Source organism: Trachypithecus francoisi, unplaced genomic scaffold (assembly GCF_009764315.1).
Source record: "Trachypithecus francoisi isolate TF-2019V2 unplaced genomic scaffold, Tfra_2.0 Lachesis_group8, whole genome shotgun sequence".
Lineage (NCBI taxonomy): Eukaryota > Metazoa > Chordata > Mammalia > Primates > Cercopithecidae > Trachypithecus > Trachypithecus francoisi.
Window position 1 is genome coordinate 111,733,613 of NW_022681473.1, and position 24,396 is coordinate 111,758,008.

The 24,396-nt window shown below is 42.5% G+C and overlaps 1 protein-coding gene across 5 annotated transcripts in view; it reads left to right on the top strand.

Moving 5' to 3' along the window:
• Positions 1-24,396, top strand: part of GRAMD1B (GRAM domain containing 1B) — a 284,882-nt gene that overhangs the window by 48,572 nt on the left and 211,914 nt on the right. The window contains exon 1 of one of the 5 annotated variants that reach the window (XM_033203815.1): positions 14,351-14,630. The exons of the other annotated variants lie outside the window; for them this stretch is intronic. Within the exon in view, the coding sequence (XP_033059706.1) occupies positions 14,593-14,630 (38 nt within the window). The 5' untranslated portion in view covers positions 14,351-14,592. Of the gene's footprint in view, positions 1-14,350; positions 14,631-24,396 lie in introns of those variants that run through there. 5 annotated transcript variants of the gene reach the window in all.

Genomic DNA, 24,396 nt, shown 5'->3' on the forward strand with positions numbered 1-24,396 from the left:
CTCTTTATGGGCAGAAGATCCTAGAGGACTTTAGCCTTGTACAAGGAGAGAGGGTATAGCAGGCAAGAAGCTATAGTGAAGTGTTTTAAAATTTCAGGTTGTAAAATGAATTTAGCGAGTTATGAGCAGAATATTATGAAAAAGGAAATAGAATAGACCGTACATCAGACCAGGTTGCTTTACATGGAGAAGGTGAGTGTTGCTTCTTAAATTCTTTTTCAGTATTTTGTGTGCACACTTGTTTGCACGTGTGTATATATATACTGGGTTACATCATGCTTCTTATTGTGGGCCACAGTCAAAAACGGAACATTATTGCTTTTTTTTTTTTTTTTTTGAGACAGAGTCTTACTCTGTTGCCCAGGCTGGAGTGCAGTGATGCGATCTCAGCTCACTGCAACCTCTGCCTCCCGGGTTCAAATGATTTCTGGCTAATTTTTGAATTTTGAGTAGAGACAGGGTTTCACCATGTTGGCCAGGCTGGTCTCGAACTCTTGACCTCAAGTGATCCATCCACCTCAGCCTCCCAAAGTTCTGGGATTATAGGCGTGAGCTACTGTGCCCAGCCCGTTTTTGCTTTTTGTTTGTTTGTTTGTTTGTTTTTTGTTTCTGAGACGGAGTCTCGCTCTGTTACCCAGGCTGGAGTGCAGTGGCATGATTTCGGCTCACTGCAGACTTTGTCTCCCGGGTTCAAGTGATTCTCCTGCCTCAGCCTCCCGAATAGCTGGAACTACAGGCACGCGCCACTACACCCAGCTAATGTTTGTATTTTTAGTAGAGATGGGGTTCCACCATATTGGCCAGGCTGGTCTCAAACTCCTGACGTTGTGATCCACCTGCCTTGGCCTCCCAAAGTGCTGGGATTACAGGTGTGAGCCACTGCAGCTGGCCATTGTTGGTTTTTAAAGAAATTGTTAGGGGTGAAGAGTTGGATTCACTCTGGGCTCTGGCACTACATAGCTCTGTGATCTATGGAGTGTTGTTTAACTTCTTTGAGCTTCATTTTCCTCATTTATGAAGTAAATGAATGACACCAAAGCCTTCCAGCCCTCACATTTTATAATTTTTAGGATAAATGAGAATTCAACTCTCTTTTAAGGGCTCTCAAGGGAGGAGATGACATTTTCTCCAAGTAAGGACTAACTAGTACCAATATACAATAATTCTCATCCAAAACACCTCTTTGTCTTCAGGCTCAGTTCATTCATTCGTTCATGCACCAAATATACATCAATGTGCCAGACACTGTTTCAGATGCTGGGAAGTCAACAGTGGAATAAAACATACAGATCCCTGCACCTGTGGTATTTACCCTAAAACTCCCCGTGGCAGTTTAGGTTTCTTTTTCATTTACCACGTATGTAAAATGAAACAAAAATGAAAGCCTTCTGTAGACTTGAGAGAATGGTTATTGTTTTTTCAATAACTGCTTTGTATCCTCAGTTTGTCTTTCCATAAAATGGGAATGTAATCATGGAATGCTAGCAATACAAAATTTGAAGGCTTCTGCAGGTCTATAATGCTCAGAAGGGTGAGCTGACCTGAAAATCCCAAATAAATGGAAAGCTGAACATTCCAGACTGGAAATTATTATTTCCCTTGAATTTTTTTTTTGTTTGTTTGTTTTTATCGGGGAACACTCGAAACCACAGACCATTCACTGAAAGGCAATTCACATTAAAAGGTTCCGTTTTGGCTTCTTGACATATCCATCTGCTCTCAGGAAATGGATGAGAAACTTCCTCAGGGAACTTTGGGAAGGGTCTGGCATGTTTCTGGCTTGCAGACCCGGGACTCTCTTGTTTGGAGGAGGAGACGGATCAGTTGAAACCTGCAGGCTCTTGGCTTCCAGGATGCTTAAATTGAAAGCCTTAAGAAAGCTGTGGGGACTTGGACATCTGGAATTATCCTGGCCACCAGAGGGCATTAGGAACCTGTTGGTCACACCACCAGGTAATCTGCCATTTCTGTCTGGGTTATAGCTTGGCAGTTTTACACAGGGTTAGTTTCATGACCTTTTCAGAGCATGAGGGGCCGAATCAGACTCCCAGAATGCCAAAGAAAATCAAATTGACAGGCTTAAGCTTATCTCTCTCCTCTCCCAAAATTAAATGTGCAGGTGAGCTCATTGATTTAACAGGTATCCTTTGAGTGCTGCTTACGTACTGCCTCTAAACTAAGTTCTGCGAATACGTTCAAAAAAGCAAAGCCTCGGCTCCCCAGGGGCACACAGTCTAGGCTTTTCCCATAGACAATAGGCAAATGGCTCATTGCCCACTAAGGGAACTCCACAGGGTCCTGAATCTAAAGCAATGAGGTTTTTTCTTAGGGTGAGGTAAAGGCTCTGGGGGTTAGGATCATCATCTTGACACTTTCAAATGAGAGAATGTAGATATCTGTGAATGGGATTAGGAAAGTGGCCTTTTGAAGCCTTTGGTATTGTAGCTAAACTTTAGAACACCAGTGTGGGAATGACTGTATAGACTAATGGTAAATCCTAAGCCAGGAGTCACTGTCCCACCGCGTAAACTTGACGGAATAATCAGCTTTTGTGGACTTAACGTTTTCTCAGCCACTCTCAGAAAAGGTCAGGACTCTATGACTGTTACACAATAGAAAACAAAGTGAAATGGAAAGGAATTCTCATATGGCATTACACTGGTGGAGAAACCCAATTGGGATTTTTCTTTTTTTTTTTTTTTTGAGGCGGAGTCTCGCTCTGTCGCCCGGACTGGAGTGCAGTGGCCGGATCTCAGCTCCCTGCAAGCTCCGCCTCCCGGGTTTACGCCATTCTCCTGCCTCAGCCTCCCGAGTAGCTGGGACTACAGGCGCCCGCCACCTCGCCCGGCTCGTTTTTGTATTTTTAGTAGAGATGGGGTTTCACCGGGTTAGGTAGGATGGTCTCGATCTCCTGACCTCGTGATCCTCCCGTCTCGGCCTCCCAAAGTGCTGGGATGACAGGCGTGCGCCACCGCGCCCGGCCCCAGTTGGGATTTTTCTGCCTCCTTTTTTGTTTGTACAGCTACTTGTTTGTTTGCATGGCTGGTAACTCCCCTCACCCCGCACTGTTCTGACTTTGTGTAGACACAGGATCTAGGTTATGTTAAAACTAGTATTGGAACCTGGAAGTGACTAATTGCCCAACCAAAGGATCAGAATTCTATTTCATTTTTCACAGTAACTTGGATGAGTTGATGTGTAAATGGATGGCATGTTACAGCTCACTGTTTTCTAAGAAAACAGCAGAATTGAGTGAAGATAAATTCTGAGACTCCCTCCCTTTCCTCCGCCACAGCCCTTGAGCCAGAGGGTGTTGTCCATAGGACAGACTGAAGGAGTTTGACAAGACTACCAATGCGCTAAGGCACTCATGGGTAGTGAGCATTTAGACATAAGTAGAATTCACTAGGATGTACCGGGACTCTGGTAGGACAATTTGAATTATCTCTAAATTACGCTAAGCATGAATTCATGCAGGATAACTCTGCCTCCTAACACTGATGCTGACCCAGCCTGTCAACATTTACATTTTTGTGTTTTTCTAAGCTAGACCTCTGAAGACAAAAGCCCACTGCAGCTGAAAGCAGAATGTTGCTTCTATCCTCCAGATAAAGTACAGTATCTATTGTCTCAGAAGACTAGATGCAATAGGACAAGAATTGAGCTGGTGTATTACACTTGCCCTCTTTTTTATGTTATTATTATTTACCCAGAGACAATGCTGATTAATCTTTACCAACGACAATAGGAAAAGAAATATGATTACATAGTTTGGTTTTTTAGGTAGTAAAAAGACTTTGACCTGAAATTAAGAAGACTTAGGTTCTCAATGCAGTTCTTTGTTTTATCACATAACTGCTGTGCCAGTGCTTTTGATAATTATGGTAATTTGGAAGGAGCACACCTGGCTGGAAATCCTTCCTTTGCCTCTTACTATGGGACTCATGCAAATTGCATAATTTCTCTGGTCCTCTTTTCTCACCTATAAAGTAGCATCCCACCTATCCTACTTCCCTTATTGAGTGTTATATGTGTAGCAGTGTTTTAATCTCAAAGGGCTGTGTACATACAGAAGTTGGCGTTTATGTTGGTAACTGTGCCTCAGTCATCTGATCTGATCTCTGAAATGCCCCATTCTTGCTCCCCTGACACTGCTAAGAACTTGCATATCTCAGCTGGGACACTTCTGGTATCTGTCTTGCCTGCCCTTCGCTGTCTTGACACCCAAACAGAAGTTTCTGAGAGTGAGACTGCGATTGTCAATTATTTGTCTTTGGTTTTTAAAATGTGCCCACCATCCAGTCTCCTGGGTGCTCGTTACCACAGCAGAGCCTAATTACCTGCAGACAGATGACACATGCTTGAAACTCTGGGACTTTTGCCTGCAGTCAGCATGGATTCCTGCAAACAAGGACCTGTGAAAAATAAAGAAGGGCTTTTTTTCTGCTTTCAAAGTCTGTGACTTAGGTGCCTAAAAATATAGTTCAAACAAACTGACAACAAAACCCACAAGCAGCCCAAAGCAGGAGGCTTTAGAACATTTACAGTGTTCTTTCTCTAAAGGCGTAGTGAGCGCTCACTTCACGCTTTCCTTTAGTGGTGAACAGTAGTTCTGTAACTTACCCTCACTGAGGTCCAATGAGTCCAAATTGTGGTGGAGCTGGACTTATTGAGTCACAAGATCAGACTTTAGAATTGTGTTCTCCGTCTCTGCCTTGTGCCTTTCCCTCTCTGACCCCCTGTGCCAGACAGGCCGATTCTAATCAGCACAGGGAGACCTGCAGGTGGCTGAGACTGTGAGTGTTACCGTTATGAGGTCAGGGACCAGCCATTCAGGACTCATGGAACAGAAGATTTGGGGACGAGAAAAAAGGACTATATAGAAGCAAAAAAAAAAAAAAACGGATGCCAAAAAAAAAAAATTGTGTGTTGGGGAATCTTACTGAACAGAGGAGAGAGAAAGAAACGGAGGAGGAAAGGGGAGTGAACGTGTTATGATGGGGTGGAAGGGAGGGAGATAGGATCTGGGGAGAAGCAGATTTCTTGCCCCAAAGTCTCAGAGAGAGGGCAAAACCAAACATTTTCTAGCAAAATCAGTTGCACCCAGATGTCCTTAGATGCTCCATTGGTGACTCCGGTACTGCCAGGGAGTCCCACCTGCAGAATCATGGTTCTCTGCCTACACAAGACCCTGGAACCAGTCCCCTTCTGTTTGTCCCTGCTCCACCCACCAGTAGCAGCTGCAGACCACATCCCCTAAGAGCAGTGAAGCCATCTCTTCTTGAGAGCTGGAAGAGCACATGCTTACTGAAGGTTTGAGGAAGGACAAAGAAGATCTAGAAAGAAGATGCTGGCAAAGAGAACTTCCAGATCACTTTAAGTAGGGAGAGGCTGTGCTAGAGCGAAGAGAGCAGAGAGTATGTCATTAGAAGACATGAGATCAGGCCCGCACTCTGCCACTTAATTACCAAGTGACTTCTAGGCAAGCTTTATTTTATTTATTTATTTTTACCTGTAAGACACATCTCCATCTTCATGCCTATCTAATGGTTTGAGAAAATGGAAGAAACCCCCAAAGTGCCTTGTGTACCTCCCATAGCACACCTCACTGCCTCACATTTAAATATTTGAATAACTTATCTTCTTTAGTAGGTTATGTGTTCATTGAGGGCAGGACGCTCATAGATTTACCACCTAGCATGGTGCCTGGCATATAGCAGGTATAATAAATATCTGCAACAGATATCTAATAATTAAATAAATGAGGAAGATGATGGCCTTGGGAATCCTGGTAGGTAGAGCTCTGGAAATCATAATGTCATCTCTGGAACAAATCTGCTATTATTTAGGGTTGATGTAGCAATTGTGGTCTTGGTACTATTGGCTTAAGTTAACATTCCCCCAGAGATTTAGAAATACCCGGTGACCCCTTGCACATCCCTGATTTTTTCATTTTCAATTAAGGAATTAATTTAATCTTGCCATTTTATTATTATTGTTTTTTGAGGCAGGGTCTTGCTCTGTCACACAGGCTGCAGTGCAGAGGTGCCATCACGGCTCACTGCAGCCTTGACTTCCAGGGCTTCAGCGATTCTCCCACCTCAGCCTCCCTAATAGCTGGGACTACAGGTGTGCACCACCATGCTCGGGTAATTTTTGTATTTTTTTGTAGAGATGGGGTTTTGCCATATTGTCAGACTGATCTTGAACTCCTGGGCTCAAGCAATCTGCCTGCCTCAGCCTCCAATTTTGATATTTTTAGGTTAAAAATATTTTTTACTGTTTTGAAAACAATTATTATGAACAAATGAAATCTATAATGATACTACCTAATACAACATAGAAAATTATGTTATATATAAATACATGTGTTGTATATATATGTAATACAAATACATACACAGAGATACATAATGTGGTAAGTGTATGTGTATTTTTATTCTACTTCCAGCAAATATATGCAAAAGTTATCATAAACTAGTTAATATAGAGTGGATATATGTTTATATTTTTAATTAGTTGCATTTCTTTTTTAGTGGAAATATAATGATTTCCTTAGTCATTTTGTTATTTGGTGTTTTGGTTGTTGTCAACTTTTCACTTAAATAAACATTTTCTCTTGCAGAATAAATAATAATTATTGCTGTTAAAGAAAAACTAAAGCCATTTGTTGGGTGCCTATCATGTGCAAGGCACTGTACTTGCCACTTTACCTGTGGTGTATCAGTTAATGTTCACAACGCATGATGTGCGTGTTATTTTTCCTCTTTTATGCAGAAAGAGACTGAGCCCAAAGAAGTCAGTAGTTCAGCTAAATCACACAAGCCAGTGAATATAGCGCCAGGATTCATACTCAGGTCTGCCTAACTCCGATGCCCCCACTCCCCCAAACTGCAACACTCTTAGGAGCAGGATTGTAAGGTCAAAAGATATTACTAGCTTTGTGGTTCTAACTACATTTTCCCACATTGCTTTCCAAAACTGTTGTGCTGATATAGAAAGCCCAACCCTGAGAACATACTGTTTTCCCCATAATTTTGTCTGATTTCATTTTTTAAGCTAAGAAACCCCAAAGACCTATATGCACTCTCTTTATTTTTTATTTAGTTTTTATTTTTGAGATGGAGTTTTGCTCTTGTTGCCCAGGCTGTAGTGCAATGGCACGATCTCGGCTCACTGTAACCTCTATCTCCCGGGTTCAAGAGATTCTCCTGTCTCAGCCTCCTGAGTAGCTAGGATAACAGGCACATGCCACCACGCCCAGCTAATTTTTGTATTTTTAGTACAGATGGGTTTTCATCATATTGCTGAGGCTGGTCTTGAACTCCTGACCTCAGGTGATCTACCCATCTCGGCCTCCCAAAGTGCTGGGATTACAGGCGTGCACCATCGCCCCCAGCCTGCACTCTCTCTATTACCTTGTAAGTGATGGACTTAGAGCCAAATTCATCTTGAGCTTGAGTATTACCTCCCTGGAATGAAGCCTCGATTGTATCACAGTCTGCCCTGAGCTCACCTGGTCCTGGACTCCTGCCCTTATTCAAACGTAGATTTCCTGCTCTCCAAACCAACGATGAAATTTCCACTCCTGCCTTCCCTCTTATCCTTCTTCATCCCTCTGAGAAATGGAGCAAAGCATATTCTGTCCATGGGAGAGACTGGGGCCCTCTGCTTTCTTTGGCCTCTTGGTGTGTCCTTCACTGCATTAATAGCAGTGCTGGGGTAACATGTATCAGATACAGAACTAATCAATAAACATCAGGAAGTGTAATTACGGGGTAAGGAGGCATTGGGAAACGTCCCTACAAATTCAAGGACCATTTGCCCATAATACATTCTTTTAAATGGAGGCATGAATTTAATGTTCCACATGGGAAGGAACCAGAGGAAGTACATGGGGTTTCTTTCTATTTGTTCCTTCTCTGACGAGCTGCAGGATACGTGAGGTACCTTCAGATCCTTCAACCCATAGGTCTTCGCCTGAGGAGTAGGCAGATCCTGCAGAGATAAACCTTCAGAGGTCATGCAGGACCCCAGTCCCACCCCCACCCCAGCTTCCAAGAAGAGGGGCTGCACAGAGCAAGCTCCCGATGAGAAGCAGTTCTCTGACCTTCACTGACTTAAACGCTTTTCAATTGCGTCTTCTGTAACCCTTGCGCAAGAATGACCTTGGGTGGCTTAGTAGTCAGATAGGACTGTGTCTGCAGAAAAAGTGGTTGTTCTGAGAAGATGCAGCTCAAGTCATCATTTATTCAAGGTTGTCTAATGAAAACAAGTGGTTATTATTTGTACAGTGGATGATCTCAGAAGGGCTTAGAAGAAACTGTTAGTGGTCTTAGAAATCCATCATCATCATCACCATTTTGTTTTTTTTTTTTTTGAGACAGAGTCTCGCTTTGTTGCCCAGGCTGCAGTGCAATGGCGCGATCTTGGCTCACTGCAACCTCTGCCTCCCAGGTTCAAACGATTCTCCTGCTTCTGCTTCCTGAGTAGCTGGGACTACAGGCGCATACAACCATGCCTGGCTAATTTTTGTATTTTTAGTAGAGATGGGGTTTTGCCATGTTAGCCAGGCTGGTCTTGAACTTCTGACCTCAGGTGACCCACCCACCTTGGCCTCCCAAAGTGTTGGGATTACAGGCGTGAGCGACCGTGTCCAGTCCATCATCATCATCATTGTAATAATAATTATTATTCTTACTGGTATTTATTGAGCACTTATTGTGTACTGGGCACAGTGTTATGTACTCTGCACCACATCTGGTTTAATTATTCCAACAACCTTCTGTGATAGTACCAGTATTATTATGTTTTTATAGATGAATGCTTAGCTCCCTCTCTTATTGATATGCTTTGTTCAAATGTAATTTTCCTTATGGGGCTTACTCTGACTACCCTATGTCATCCCTATCCCCCTTGTCTTTGCATAACTCTCGCCACCTTCCAACCTGTTTTTTAATTTACTTAACCGTTATGTCCATTGCTTAGCTCCTACCCCCAACCCATGAGAATGTTTGCTCCTCAAGGAGAAAGATTTTGGTGTGTTTTGTTCAGAACAGTGTCTGATTCATATAACTACTCAGTAAACTTATTCTAAGGCTAAATGAATGGATGAGTAAACCAAGGTTGAGATAGTGAGCAAGTCTCTTGAAGTCCCTCAATAACTGGATAGTGGAGCAGGGACGGAACTTTGCCTCACTCTAGAGTCTTGGGGTTTCACCACCCCACAACACTGACTCTCTTTCAGAAGATATTCTCGCCGACACATGCATGCCCTTTGAAAGGTAGTTCATATTTGCTGAAATGCATTCAGAATGGCCTATGCGCGTCTTGGAGAAGCAGGTTGGTATGAAAGTCCCCTAAGGCTGCCAGGCTGCCTTTTCTTTTTTTTTTCTTTTTTTTGAGACAGAGTCTGGCTCTGTTGCCAGGCTGGAGTGCAATGGCGTGATCTCGGCTCACTGCAACCTCCGCCGACCAGGTTCGAGCGATTCTCTTGCCTCAGCTTCCCGAGTAGCTGGGACTACAGGCATGCACCATGACATCCAGTTAATTTTTGTATTTTCAGCAGAGATGGGGTTTCGCCATGTTTGCCAGGATGGTCTCGATTTCTTGACCTCATGATCCGCCCGCCTCGGCCTCCCAAAGTGCTGGGATTACAGGTGCGAGCCACCGCGCCCAGCCAAGGCTGCCTTTTCTTTGGGCCCCATTTATCTGAAATTCCAAAGCCTTGTCTTGGTCTCATGATGACATTGCTATCTTTTCAGTCAATGCATAGCAGAGCCAGGGGGTGTTTGGTCTTGGGATGGAGCGCTGTATTCTTGGTGAACTTCAGGACGCCTTAGATCTTGGTCAGGTGAAGATCATTTTTATCATTAAGGTCTTTGATCTGGGTAGGATGCAATTCTCTGACCATTTACTCTTCTGCCAGGTTAAATAATGTTGTTAGGTTCTCAGACACTTTTTTCCAAGCGACTCATTTCTTCTTTCCGCAATTCTTTGTGTGTTAAAAAGATTTAATAGCTGCTCTCCTGTTAGTCTACTGGTTAATGAACTAACTTTGCCATTATGCCTCATAGGCAAAACGGTGACTTTGCAGCTTGCTATTAGTGTTTTCTATTAAAATATAGTCACTGTTACTTTTTGGACTGATATGCATCTTGGGAGTTCTAGGTATCATGCACATACACACAATCTTTGTTCAAAAACCACATATCTGCCATTGCAGTAGCTCAGCCAACAGTTAAATTGGTATCTTATTACTGAGGTTTCTTTCATTTTTTCTATTGCATCAGGCTCTTGTAAGTTTTAGAAATAAATAAAAATGGTTTTAGCTTGGGTTGAAAGAGGATTTTCCCCGAGGGCTGATTTCACTATAATGTATAGCTTAATACAAAACCTAGCATGCGGAATACAGTTAGTCTTCAAAGTGGATTAGGGTTGGTGTGCTTTGGGCATTTCCAAGGCATTAGTTACAGCACATTGAATTAGCTATACCAGTTGCTTCTCTTGTAATGAAAGGTGTAGAAAGATCCCCTGCTTGAATAAAAGACCAAAATGCCATCTTTTAACTTCTATTGAGTGTGATGGAGATGATAATTGAATGGCAAAACCACTCCTGTTGTAAAGGAGCAATGAAGCATTCTCTAGTTCCTTTAGAAAAAGCAAGTACAGAAATCTGAGATGCTGACCAGCCCAAGAGTTCTGTTCATACTAGTGATAATAATGATGTGATAGGGATAATGATCATAATCGTACCAATTGTTACCATTTTCTACTCCCTGCTACTCCACAGGCCTTAAAATAAATAAACCTCTATTTTAAGCTATTAACTTGACCTCAGTCTTTATTCATCTTTTTCTCTGTGTATGAGTAGGGAGCTACTGAAATGGTAACTGGATTTCATAAATGCAGCCTGTGTGGCACTGTTTAGAAAAGGTGGATTTTTATAGTGTCCTATGGTGGCTGTGTGATATGTCCCTGCAGCCAGGCATAACTTGTTGCCTGAATGGCTATCATTACATGAGTGATGAAAGTGTGATGACTATACACGCGATTGCAGACATAAAAATGAAGTAACCATCAACTTTTTTTTTTTTTTTTTAGTGTGTGCTATGTGCTAGCAACTGAGCTAAGTGCTTTATGTGTATTATCTGTTTATCTTCCACAATAAGCCCTTGAGATGGGCACTATTATTATCAATCTGATATTCATTGGTTAACTGAGGCACTGAGAGATGAATGAACTTGGTACTAAGTGGTGAATCCAGGATTTGAATTCAGATTTTCTATATCCAGAACACTTATGGAAGACAAGGTAACTATCAGTGAAGTGCAAGGGCTACATTAATCTCAAACAGGTCATGTGATGGATATTAAGAATGCGTAGCCAGGGTACAGTGGCTTAAGCCTGTAATCCCAGCACTTCCGGAGGCCGAGATGGGTGGATCACGAGGTCAGGAGTTCGAGACCATCCTGGCCAACATGGTGAAACCCCGTCTCTACTGCAAATACAAAAATTAGCTTGGCGTGGTGGCGTGTGCCTGTAATCCCAGCTACTCAGGGGACTGAGGCAGGAGAATCACTTTAATCTGGGAGGCAGAGGTTGCGGTGAGCTGAGATGGCGCCATTGCACTCTAGCCTGGGTCACAGAGCGAGACTCCGTTTCAAAGAAAAAAGAAAAAAAGAATGTGTAATGGTATTTTGTACAGGCACATGCAATCATTATGTAGTACAGATGCATTCATGACTTATCAAATCAGGTACTAACTTAGGATGGAGATGTTGACATTAAAGTCTGAAATCACTCCACGCTGAAGGAGAACAAGCAAATCATGTGAGAACATAAACTCTGGCATCAGAATTGATCTTTACAAATTATATGAATGTAGTAAATGATCACACCCCCAAAATATGCACATCTATCATGTATCAATAAAACAAACAGGCTGGGCGCAGTGACCCACGCCTGTAATCCCAGCACTTTGGGAGGCCGAGGTGGGCGGGTCACTTGAGGTCAGGAGTTCGGGACCAGCCTGGCCAACATGGGGAAACCCTGTCTGTACGAAAAATATAAAAATTAGTCAGGTGTGGTAGTGTGCGCCTGTAATTCCAGCTACTCAGGAGGCTGAGTCATAAGATCACTTGAACCTGGGAGGTGGAGGTTGCAGTGAGCAACCTGTAGCTGTGGCTACAGGCACATGCTTCTATGCCTGGCTAATTTTTAAAATGGTTTTTTGTAGAGATTAGCTCTCACTATGTTACCCAGGCTGGTCTCAAACGCCTGTCCTCAAGTAGCCCTCTCACCTTGGCCTCTCAAAGAGCTGGGATTATAGGAATGAACCACTGTGCCCTAACTATTTCATATATAAAATGTGGAAGCTGGCTTTCTGTCTCTAACGTACTTTTCCACTTTGAAACTCAAATGGAATAAACAGATATTTTGGGGAAATAAAATGATGGCTTAATGTCAGCCTTCAAATCAGGACTGGCAGACATCCTTCAAACAGAAAACCGTGGAAGAGGATGGTTATTTTTCTGGAGGGCTGGGCAGCACCAGAACACAAGTCTGTCAGGGTGTCCCAAGGGGAGTTGGAAGATTTGCCTATCTGAAGATCTCTGAAAGAGAGTAGGATGAAATCCCCTCTCTCAGGGATGGTTAAGCTGGGGGACCTTACCAGTAGGAGAAAGAGGATTGAATAAACTCCGATTCAGGGTATTTTCTTAAGAGTTGATAGATAAGCTGTTTTTTCCAAATACATTCTTGTTCCTTCCTTGAATTGCTCCTCAACAATTCATAGTCCAAACACCCTTACCTAAAAAAAACCTGAACTTTGGTTAATCAGGAGTGAATGTTCTGGGCAAAAGGCATTAGTGTCCCAGGTTACTTCTCCCGAGACCTCCTCTGTGGTGTTGGCTTAGTGTGATATGATAATCTAAGGAACATTGTGACCACAGTCAGAGCTGCCCCTAGGAAAATGGCAGAGCTGAAGCAGATGATATTCTTCAGTTTCCTTCTCTCCAGAAGGGCATTGTGGCAGAAGAGCAATTTCTAGGGACTTCCAGGCTGGGAAATAATTGCACTTGGTGCCTCTTCATACCTCCCGGCCTTGTTCCTTGTCCTCCCCTGTCCCTCCACCATCATTTTTTCATTCATAGACATTTACCGAGCATAAATGTAAGTGCTCAGTCTGGAGCAGTGAGCTCGGTAACAGACACCAGTAATGAATGGGACATAAATCCTCTGCGGATGGCAGCCACAGTCTGAGGGTGGGTGGAAAATGCACATCGCTAATTGTGATACAAGGTGGGAAATGATGTGTTGGAAAGAGGTACGGGTAAACTGCTTTGAGGTTTTTTTACGCTAGTGAAGATTGATTAATAAATGAATATTGAGGACACTTTCAAAGGAGAACAGAAAGAAAATACATCATAAAAGGACAACTTGAAGAGCAAGAGTAGACAAGGACTTGCTATATATAGAACCTGGGAACTGTGGAATGCTCTAGAATCTTAGACTTGCAAGTGACCATAGAGGTTATCTGGTCTCAAACTCATAGTGATACTGTCCCCAATAGGTTCACTCTGGGCTTTACCACTCCCACAGAAGGGAACTCATCATTTATTTTTGGATTAACAGCATCTGCTGGGCATGGTTCATGCCTGTACGGCCAGCACTTTGGGAGGCCAAGGCTGAAGGATTGCTTGGGACCAGGAGTTCAAGACCAGCCTGGGCAACATAGCCAGACCCTGTCTCTACAAAAAATAATAAAAATTAGCCGGGTGTGGTGGCACATGTCTCTAGTCCAAGCTGCTTGGTCGGTTGAGGCAGGAGGATTGCTTGAGGCCAGGAGTTTGAGGCTGCAGTAAACTATGATTGTGCTACTCCACTCCAGCCTGGGTGATAGAGACCCGGTCTCTTAAAACAACAACAACAACAAAACAAAACAAAACAAAAAAACTGTCTGTTGCAAGAAGGGAGTAGGGGAATTTCTAAGTGTGTGTGTGTGTGTGTGTGTGTGTGTGTGTGTAAATGAGAGACAGAAAGAGAAAGAGAGAGAGGGAGCAAGAAAAAGGAAGCAAAGCAGTAGACTAGATTTTCAGTACCCTAGTAGGTCTCTGCCTGAAGGACATATGGGGCCAATGAGTGCTGACTGGCTGTTCTTTGAGTTAAGCTGGGGAGATTTTATTATGGTGGGAATGGAACCCAGTGTCCTTGTTCCAAGGTCCAAGGTCCTGCATAGGTAGCAAACTTGCATGGAATGATCATGTGAACAAGCCTTCAGAAAGGAAGACTTTGCTCTGGCTAGTAAGATTTAAACCATTGCCTGACTACATTCTGGAAACAAGTTAGATCTACCCGTGGAAGCTAAATTAGAATCTTAAGATCACAGAAAGGCTACTTTTAAAGGTCTTTTATTGTTTACTAAGCCACTATTTCAACAGAGGATGGCAAACCTCATTTTAAGCAAATGAACATAGTGGAGGCTTGGACTCCGCAGTTTTCTCCTCTGTGGTCCAAAGTGCCTGCTTGGAGCCTTGAGTCTGCAGTCCTTGGTAATAGGAGCCAGGAAGCACCAGGACTTACCGAACCCTGATGATTCATCTCGGATCTATAGGTAGACTTCTTAATAGGTAAGAGATATTAGAGACATTTGGGTAAAAATTATAAATTAGAGATATACCTACATTATTAAAGGCAAATGAGAAACTGATTATGTGGCCTGAACATGCCATGAAGAGAATGTATTGCTAATATAATAATTTATTGCAAGGGAGTTCTGCTAAATATTTGGGATAGTGTGTTTTTTTCTCTTTAATATTTAGAATTCAATACAAACTCCCAAGGAAACTTAGGGAACAAATAGAAACTGACTGAATTAAATAAGAAAACAAAGGGTATTGGTTTGCCAAATTGCAACTCCAAATTAATTAATTTGCCAAATGGCAAATCAGCTACATGTCTTCACAAATGATGACAGGGAGAACCTGTTTGAATATGTATTTTACAGAAAGTCAAAAGAGAGCAACAGTGAAGTGGAGAAAACACTGGTTTGGGATTCAGAATACCTGGGTTTAAATCTTGACCTCTGCAGTGCTTCATCTCTCTGAACCTGAGTTTCCTCATCACTGCAATGGGAAGGAATGACACTCACCTCAAAGGATTATTATGAGACTTAAATGACAAAATATAGTGCCTTGCTCATGAAATCTTAGGTGAATCTGAAAATTTTTAGGACACTGAAACATTTCTAATCTATACCTGACTAAGCAGATTTTTCATGTGATTCAAGTCCTAGGTATCACATACTTGCTTTAAGGTGAAAGGGCAAGACCATGTAAGTTAATTGTTTACAGACACATTTTTAGTAAGTAGTGATGTTCTTGCCAAGTTGTATATCAATCAAGTAAAATGTATTAGGGGAATTTCCCACATACAGGTATCCTGTTTATGTAAAGCAAAAAGGCCTTCCCAAGTGCCAGTAACCATTCTATACCTTTTATGCAAATCTACACGTCCGTGTGTTGGGATTAGTTCTAGTGAGGTATTTGTGTTTGATTAACTTCTTGCTCTGTGTGGGCTTATGAGGGAATTAGATGCACACAGAATGTTTGCCAACAAATTCAGACTGACTGTTAGGACTCCTCTGTGCAGTTTGTTTTTTAATTATTCTCAGAGGTCAAAATAATATTAGAAGTCATGAAGGTAGCGCTTGACTGAAAGATGTTTGATTTACATAAAACAGTTTCAGGTTCAGCTTCGTGATCTTGGTCTAAGATTTATCTTGCCTATGCCTCAGTTTCTCATCTATGAACCTGAGTCAGATAGAGTAGAAAAAGGATGTGCATGGAATGAAATAGCTAATGCTTCTTCCAGGTCTATAATTCTGTCACCTAAGGAAGGTGATATTTTTACTGCTTATAAAAATGTCCAACTGTCAGACAGAATTAATATGTCTTCCAGAGGTATCTGCTTACATCCAGGGAGTGGTTGATGGCATAGAAAACGAAGTTGTTTCTTTTCCTGGGAAAGGTGATATGTTTCATGTCTATTTGGACACCCAAAGTTATGCAACAGATGACTTCCTCATCTGAGTGTGCCTTATTCAAGTTTATCATTGAATTAAAATTTCATACTTGTAAAGAAACAATGTATTTTAATAAATATTTTCTGTAAAACAAATGATTTGAATTATATGAAGGCTCATGCCAGATTCAGATTTTTTTAAATCTGTATTTTCATACATCAGGATTGCCTGAAGCAAAGTAGACCTTTCCAGTCGATAGACCCTGAAAGCTACAAAAAGACTTTGTAGATTACCTAGCGTAACTCATCCCTAAATCTCAATTTCAGAGTGTTTAAAATGCCATGTAGTCACTGGATTGAGGCAAAAATGTGAGTACAGTGGTCCTGAGTCTCCATTTCTAGGAGAGGGATGGGGGTGGATACAACAGGGGTGCTTGCCACTAGGGGCAGCTCTGGGGCGGAGTGCAGCAGGGTAGAGGAAACGGACTATTCCTGAAAAGTGAGAACATCCCACAGTGTGAATTTCATTGAGGCAAGAGTTTGTGCCAAGTGCAGAATTGCATAGGGGTGAATAGTTTACAGTTACTCCCTCAAGATGCATTGTTTGCAGAAAGATAAACCTGTCAGGGTACAGTAGGAATAGGTGTCCAGAGCTGGGTTACAGGGGCCACCAATGAAAATCTTCCATGGAGCCTAGTCTTCTTCAGCTCCTTCCTGTGTCATAACAAAGCAATTCCAATTTTTTGCTTGACATAATATTTATTTATTTATTTTTATTATACTTTAAGTTCTAGGGTACATGTGCATGACTTTTATATCATGTATAACTCCCCAATGCAATCCCTCCCTCCTCCCCCCTCCCCATGATAGGCCCCAGTGTGTGATGTTCCCCTTCCCGAGTCCAAGTGATCTCATTGTTCAGTTCCCACCTATGAGTGAGAACATGCGGTGTTTGGTTTTCTCTTCTTGTGATAGTTTGCTAAGAATGATGGTTTCCAGCTGCATCCATGTCCCTACAAAGGATGCAAACTCATCCTTTTTTATGGCTGCATAGTATTCCATGGTGTATATGTGCCACATTTTCTTAATCCAGTCTGTCACAGATGGACATTTGGGTTGATTCCAAGTCTTTGCTATTGTGAATAGTGCCGCAATAAACATACGTGTGCATGTGTCTTTGTAGTAGAGTAATTTATAATCCTTTGGGTATATACCCAGTAGTGGGATGGCTGGGTCATATGGTACATCTAGTTCTAGATCCTTGAGGAATCGCCATACTGTTTTCCATAATGGTTGAACTAGTTTACAATCCCACCAACAGTGTAAAAGTGTTCCTATTTCTCCACATCCTCTCCAACACCTGTTGTTTCCTGACTTCTTAATGATTGCCATTCTAACTGGTGTGAGATGGTATCTCATTGTAGTTTTGATTTGCATTTCTCTGATGGCGAGTGATGATGAGCATTTTTTCATGTGTCTGTTGGCTGTATGGATGTCTTCTTTTGAGAAATGTCTGTTCATATCCTTTCCCCACTTTTTGATGGGGTTGTTTGTTTTTTTCTTGTATATTTGTTTGAGTTCTTTGTAGATTCTGGATATTAGCCCTTTGTCAGATGAGTAGGTTGCAAAAATTTTTTCCCATTCTGTAGGTTGCCTGTTCACTCTGATGGTAGTTTCTTTAGCTGTGCAAAAGCTCTTTAGTTTAATTAGATCCCATGTGTCAATTTTTGCTTTTGCTGCCGTTGCTTTTGGTGTTTTAGACATGAAGTCCTTGCCCATGCCTATGTCCTGAATGGTACTACCTAGATTTTCTTCTAGGGTTTTTATGGTATTAGGTCTAACATTTAAGTCTCTAATCCATCTTGAATTAATCTTCGTATAAGGGGTAAGGAAAGGATCCAGTTTCAGCTTTCTACTTATGGCTAGCCAATTTTCCCAGCACCATTTATTAAATAGGGAGTCCTTTCCCCATTTCTTGTTTCTCTCAGGTTTGGCTTGACATAATATTTAAAGGCTAATATCTCCCTGGTGTTTGGCAAACATCCTGTCCCATCAGAACAAACCAGGCAACTGTTTTCTAGGTTTTTAAAACTTTTTCATTACATTCATTATGCTTCAAACTGTTATTTTTGTAATTCCAATAACACACCATGCTTCCTACACTTGACCTCAGCCAAAAGGCCGAGAAGCGATCAAACCATGCTTTCTTTTATGCCTCAATGCCTCTGCACATGTGGGTCTTCTGCTGGAAATATGGCCCCCTTGTTCTACATGGAAAACGCCTCTGCTCACCTTCAAACCTTGACTAAGTACTGTCTTTTCTGTGAAATTCTCTCTGGATCAGGATTCTTCTCCCTGTTTTCACACTGCATTCGGTACACATTTCTCTTGAAGTGAATTTACCAAATTGTAGTTCTTGGATTGGTTTTCTTCTCCTTCCTCCCTTCCCCCAGATTTGAAGCAACTGAGGCCAGAGTCATCTTTGATAGGCATTCAAAAATATTTGTAGGAAGCAGTAATCATTTTTCATAAACTTTCAGAAACTTCACACTACTCACTATTATGGTATGCTTAGAGTCTGGGAAGATTCAATACTTTTTGATTGATTTGCTAGATTACCAGGTACACCACGAAGCTCCAATTTTCTTAGCAGATATAGGCAGAACTCCATTGTAAATGGCATAATCATGCAGTCACATTTTGTTCCTCTAAAACATAACATCTACCAACAATAAAACACACACACACACAAATTAAAAGAAAAAAAACCTTATCCCCAACCCAAATGTTCCCTCTCCTCCCCTTTCTTCTCCCCTCCACTCCTCTCCTCTCTCCTCTACTCTTTCTCTCTCCTTTTGCTCCCACTCCAACCACAAGTAACTTTTCACAGTCTAACTCTAGGCATTAGAAGGGTGTTTAACACATAGTAAATGCTCAAAAACTATTTGAGAATAGATGTCCCTCATTCCTTTTGCTGACTAATTTCTAGAAAGGGCAGTCTAATCTTGCAGCTTCCATTCATTCATTCCCTATCTACTCTTTAACCCATAGCAATCTCATTTCTTCTCTGACCACTCTACTGAAATTGTTGTCTCAAAGGTCATCAATGACCTAATTACAAAATTTAATGGAATTATCTCTGTCTTTCTTCTGCCTGACTTCATTATAGGATATAGTAACATTTATCTCTTTGAAATGTAGTATAATTTTAAAAGGATGAGTTTAAAGCAAAGAGACCCTAGTTTAAATTTGTGTTCATCTTCTACTCGCTGTGTGAACTTGGGCAAGTCACCTTGTAAAATCTCCCATCACCTTCAAATAGGACTTTTGATATTTGTTTCTCAGAGTTGTTGCAAGGGTCAGCTGGGATTTTGTGGGTGAAGCACTCAGCACAGCGCCTGGCTTAGTGTAGCCATGCAATACATGCCTCCTTTCTCCCCTCAGCTTCCCCGTGATTGCTGTTTCTTGGTTTTCTTCCAGAGGTTTCTCCTTTTCCTTGCCTATCTCCTCTCATTCCACATTTTACCCCTGCCCTATTTCAGATTTTCTCCATCTTTTACCTGAACTATTTGCCATTCATATATATGGTCAATATTCCCAAAATATTGGCTGATTGAATGATAATCTCTTAATTTTTTATGGTTCCTATCTGCTTTTTTCTCCAGTTCAAACGTCAAATTTCATGCTGTCACCAGAGTTGATGCTTCTCAAATACAGGTTAGTAATGTAGCCCCCTCAACACCAAAAAAAAAAAGAAAAAAAAAAAGAAAACCACCAAACCCAAACCAATCTGAATAGTATCCCTTGCCTAAATAATAAAATCTATAATTAAACACTAGGCTAGGTGTGGTGGCTCACACCTGTAATCCCAGCACTTTGGAAGGCTGAGATAGGAGGATCCCTTTGGACCAGAAGTTCAAGACAAGTCTGGGCAACATAGCAAGACCCTGTCTCTAATTTAAAAACAAAACAAAACCAAACCCTTCTACACCGCAATCTGACCCCTTGTTTGCCCAGCCTCATTGCCTAATCTTGTATGTCCTACCCTATGCTCTGACTTATCTTTTCCTATTTTCAAAACCTCTCTGTGAGTTTTCACTCCTCAATGCTTTCATTCAAACTGCTAATGCCCTATTCTTTTTTATTGAAATTCCTACTTGAAGTATTAACTTAAATACCAATTCTTCCATAGGACCTGCTTAGACTGCCTCTTTTCCTCTAGTTAAAATTTATCAATCTTTCCACTCACACCTCTTGTGCACTTGTATTTTGCACTTAATTAATTCTGCTTTGAGAGATCATGTGTTCCAATGCACCATGTGTATCTTATTTATCTAGCTATATCCCAAGGGCTTCCTGGACAGGGAGCCTTACACAGTGCTGTAGCTTAACAACCACTTGTAGAATTAAACTGCATTGAAAATCAACAAAAATAGTCCTGTTTCTTATGAAGGGTATGATAAGGGAAACTTACACATAACAAAGGCTAACATTTATTGAGCACTTACTGTGTGCCAAACTCTGTTCTAAGTGCCCTACATAGCACGAACGCTTACAATCACTTCAGCAAGGAGATGCCATTTATTAACTTGATTTTACAGATGAGGAAACTGAGTTACAGCGAAGTTAAATAACTTAGCCACAATAAAACTGCTAGTAAGTGATGGAAACGGGTACAAAACTCAGGTGGCTTGACTTTGGGTCTGCACACTCAGTCACTTGTTGGTAGTTAGTAGAGGCTCATGGTATTTTGCAATGCTTCTGAGGAAAGCAAGAGCAGAATTTCCAGCACATGCCACCTGCTTTCCTTGGGATGGACAGCCAAGGACAGATGGGGCAACCTCAGAGAGTCTTTTTCAGCCCTGGTTTGCACGTAAGTTCTTGCAAGATTTAGAGGACAAGAGATAATGTCCTTCTGTGCTTTGGTATTCTTGGTGTCAAGTACAAGGGCAGCCAAATGTTGTGCAAAACATTCTTCTTTGACGCCGAAGCCTTTTGATGAGCAATTACACCAACGAGGCTTATCTGGTGACAGTCCTTCTCCCGAGGTGACGTCATTGCTCACCCTGGCCCCTGTGAAGGCTGTTGGAAGCAAACAGCTGATCCTGTGCACGCCCCAAGGTTGAGAGCACTGCACAGGGCTCTGTTCTCCAAAACGGAGTCTCCGTCAAAGTCCTGAAGCATTTTCTCCCTTTTTCCTTGGAAGGAGAAGCTGGATGTGGTAGCTGGTCAACTGTGGTTTGATTTAGGTTGTATTTAACCAACATCAGCCTCCTCCTCCACACTCCTTCTCTAACTACACCAATTCAGTGCAGCGTCCCCTGACCCTTCTTAAAGTAGCGAGCCCCTCCCTGGGGAAATGAAGGGAGGACTCGTGAAAGAAACAGAAGGAGATACCATGGGGAAGAGTTTAAGTTATTCCCTCCAATTCTTTCTCCTGTCTTCATCCCCGAGCCCTCACTTCCTTGCTTCAGTACCGTCCAGGTAATTGATCCCTGTATTTCTAGTTCATCAGTGCAAGATAGTAAAGCTGTTTGTAGGTCTCAGGGAGGGTTTAGCATCCGGTGATCAAAATGCCATTGAGCCAGTAACAGGTCAGCTCAAACAGACTTTATTTTAGGTGTAAGTGAATTGCTTCTACTTTAAAAAGAAACCATCTGGGTCTTAGAGACCCACAGTAGTAGGGTGGGCTGGGCCTTTAAGAGATCATCTCTTTCCTGCCACCACCTCTAACTAGGCTCCAGTTACCTTTAAAAGATCTACAGAGAAGGCCATTCTCTACCCAGCCTTAGTCATTCATGCCAGTCCTTAAACATCCTTACCCTCAGTAAATGTTTATCGTCTATCCCAAATCCTCCATGCTGCACTCTACAGAAATGCATTTCCTCTTGCTCAGCAGCAAAATGAGAGCTGCAGAGTGAAATCTGACCATCCTTCGTTTTGTGTTTGAAGACAGTTAACATTGCTCTCACCATTGTCCACGTTTCTGTCCGTATTTCCAGGTTTCCTGCCAGCCGCAAATTCCACTTCTTCTATGCCCACTGCCTGCTTCTTTCCCTCATAATGGGCCAACCGTTGGGACTGGCCATTCTGAATGTTGTGTCAGGGAGAGACTCTGTGTCCCAGTGTTGAGAGTGGGGACTGTCTTTCTTGCAACAACAGTGTTGTGGGGAGACGTTCCTGTGTCCTTGGGAGTTCCTTGCCTTGGCATCCTGGAGCAAGTGCAATAATGTGTCTGGGGTGCCTGTGCCTTCCAGTTCACATTTACTTGGATGTGCACCCAGGAGAAATCTAGCCTGGAAGCTACTATGTTTCACTTAAATTTTCTCCTGGAAATTGAATAATAATAATAGTTTATGAGTCTCCAGAAGTAATAGACAGGTGTTGGGTGTCTTGTATCTGTAGGAAAAGGGAGCCTTTGCAGCTGAGAATAAATAACAGTTGCTTGGTAATACGACCTCCTTTCATTTAAAGTCAGAGGCCTGGCTGCAGGTGGGAGAGGGGAGGCTGGGTTGTTCTGGCTACCACCTGTCTGGGGAAGCGGGGAATGGGGGCAAAGGTGAGGTCAGTTTCACAGAGAACTGTGGGGTTGCTGAGAGCCAAATATTGGAGAGAAGAAATATGGGAGTAGGGAGACTTGGGGAGCAAATGCAATCGCTGAGATTCTGATGCAGGGCATGGAAACTCTTTGGTTCTGACGTTGGCACCAGCTACTTTGAGAAATTGTTTCTCTACACTTTTGGAGGCCTCTAAACTGGCTTCAGAAGGCGTGAGTTCCAGTTCTGGCCTTGTCATTGATTAGCCAGCGTCATTTATCTGTGTCCTTGGATAAACTACTGAATCTCTCTGTCCCACTTTCATCCATTGTAAAGGCCGCTGGGAAGACACAGTGTGGTGTATGAAAGCTCTTTCCAAAAGTGTAGAGGTCACCAAACACATAAAAAGCACAGGATACTGGAGAGAATTAAAGGAAGGAGAAACTTGATTCTTTCCTCAAGGAGCTTATAGTCTTAACGGTAATGATGGCTCACAGCTGTAGGGCATTTCGTATTTCAAAGCAGTGCCTCATTTATTATCTTACTTGCCAGAGCCATGGGCAACAGAAACAGCTGGAAAGGGCTGGGGGGGTGTGTTTTGAACAGGGTTTTAATGGTCAAAAAGGTTATGGCTTGAAAAAAAAAGGGACTGCAGGTGCAAGTGAGTAAGGACAGTGTTCAGGCTAAGAGTTCTGTGTATCTGCTTCCCAAGCGAGACATTTTAGATTCCTGTTTGGAGGTTTTCTCTCAGGCCAGGTGAAATGTAAATGATCACTCTTAGCCACTGCTGTGCCCAAGGCTTAAATTAAATCTCATAGGATTTCAGGTTCAGAATCTACTGTGGGTGGGAAAAGTGGCTGAAGTGTGTGGGAAGAGAGAGCTGGTGGCTTTTCTTCCTTGTAAGAGGTATACACTTAAATTCAGAGTGCCCAGAACAAACTTAAAGCTTCCCCCCTTGTTGTTTCTCCCTCTTCCCAAGTTGCCCATAGAATCTTCTTGCCCCTGTCTTGTGCACCATCCTTTTGTTTTTTTGGCCTCGAAGCGAATGGTAGTGTCCTGGCTTCCTTTCTTCCCATAAGCTCCTGAGACCCTCATCTTCTATGTCAAGAGCCCACCCAATACGCAGGGTCCTTGAACTGGGAAGTTATCAGATCCCCTGCAAAACACTCGTCCTTGGAGGAAGTACAAGGGAGTGAACAAACTCTGTGGAACTTGGCTTAGCTCCGGATCCGGAAGTTTGGAATTACAGCGCAGCCTCCTCAGCATGCCTGGAGCCGGAAGAGATGACCTGCTCCTTGCCAGGTCTGACACCTGATGGGAAGGGGTTTCTGCTTTCTGTGCTATGTCCGGGAGTTAAAATAGAGTGATACCAAATCACTCCTGAGAGGGCCAGTGGCTGGATTTCAGAAACGGGGCCGACATTCCAGGGAGTCATTTATGGGTGGGCCTGGCCCTGGCTTTTCAGCCGCAGCATCTCTCTCCCTGAGGAAGACATATTTCCCTCAGTTTCCCAGCCTCTCAAAGGTTGTGTAATGTCAGGATGCCTTGAGCTTTTCCATACTTGACAAGTGTCATTGCAGAGCTTGGCAGACCCATAGCCAGCTGTCAGCCCTTGATGTCTTGCTGAACTGCAGGGATGTATTTACTTGCAGTGAATTCTTGTGGTCTTTAGGGGTGTGAATTTTCCTCAGCTTTAGGACCCTTGTGAAGTGTGACTTTTGTCCTGGCACGGAAGCTGGGTATTGGCTGCCAGATGGAAACTGGACTCTGAGAGCAGCAGAAAAGAGGGATGGATCAGATTGTGGACTTCACGGTATATTCTTGGGTGATTCTCATG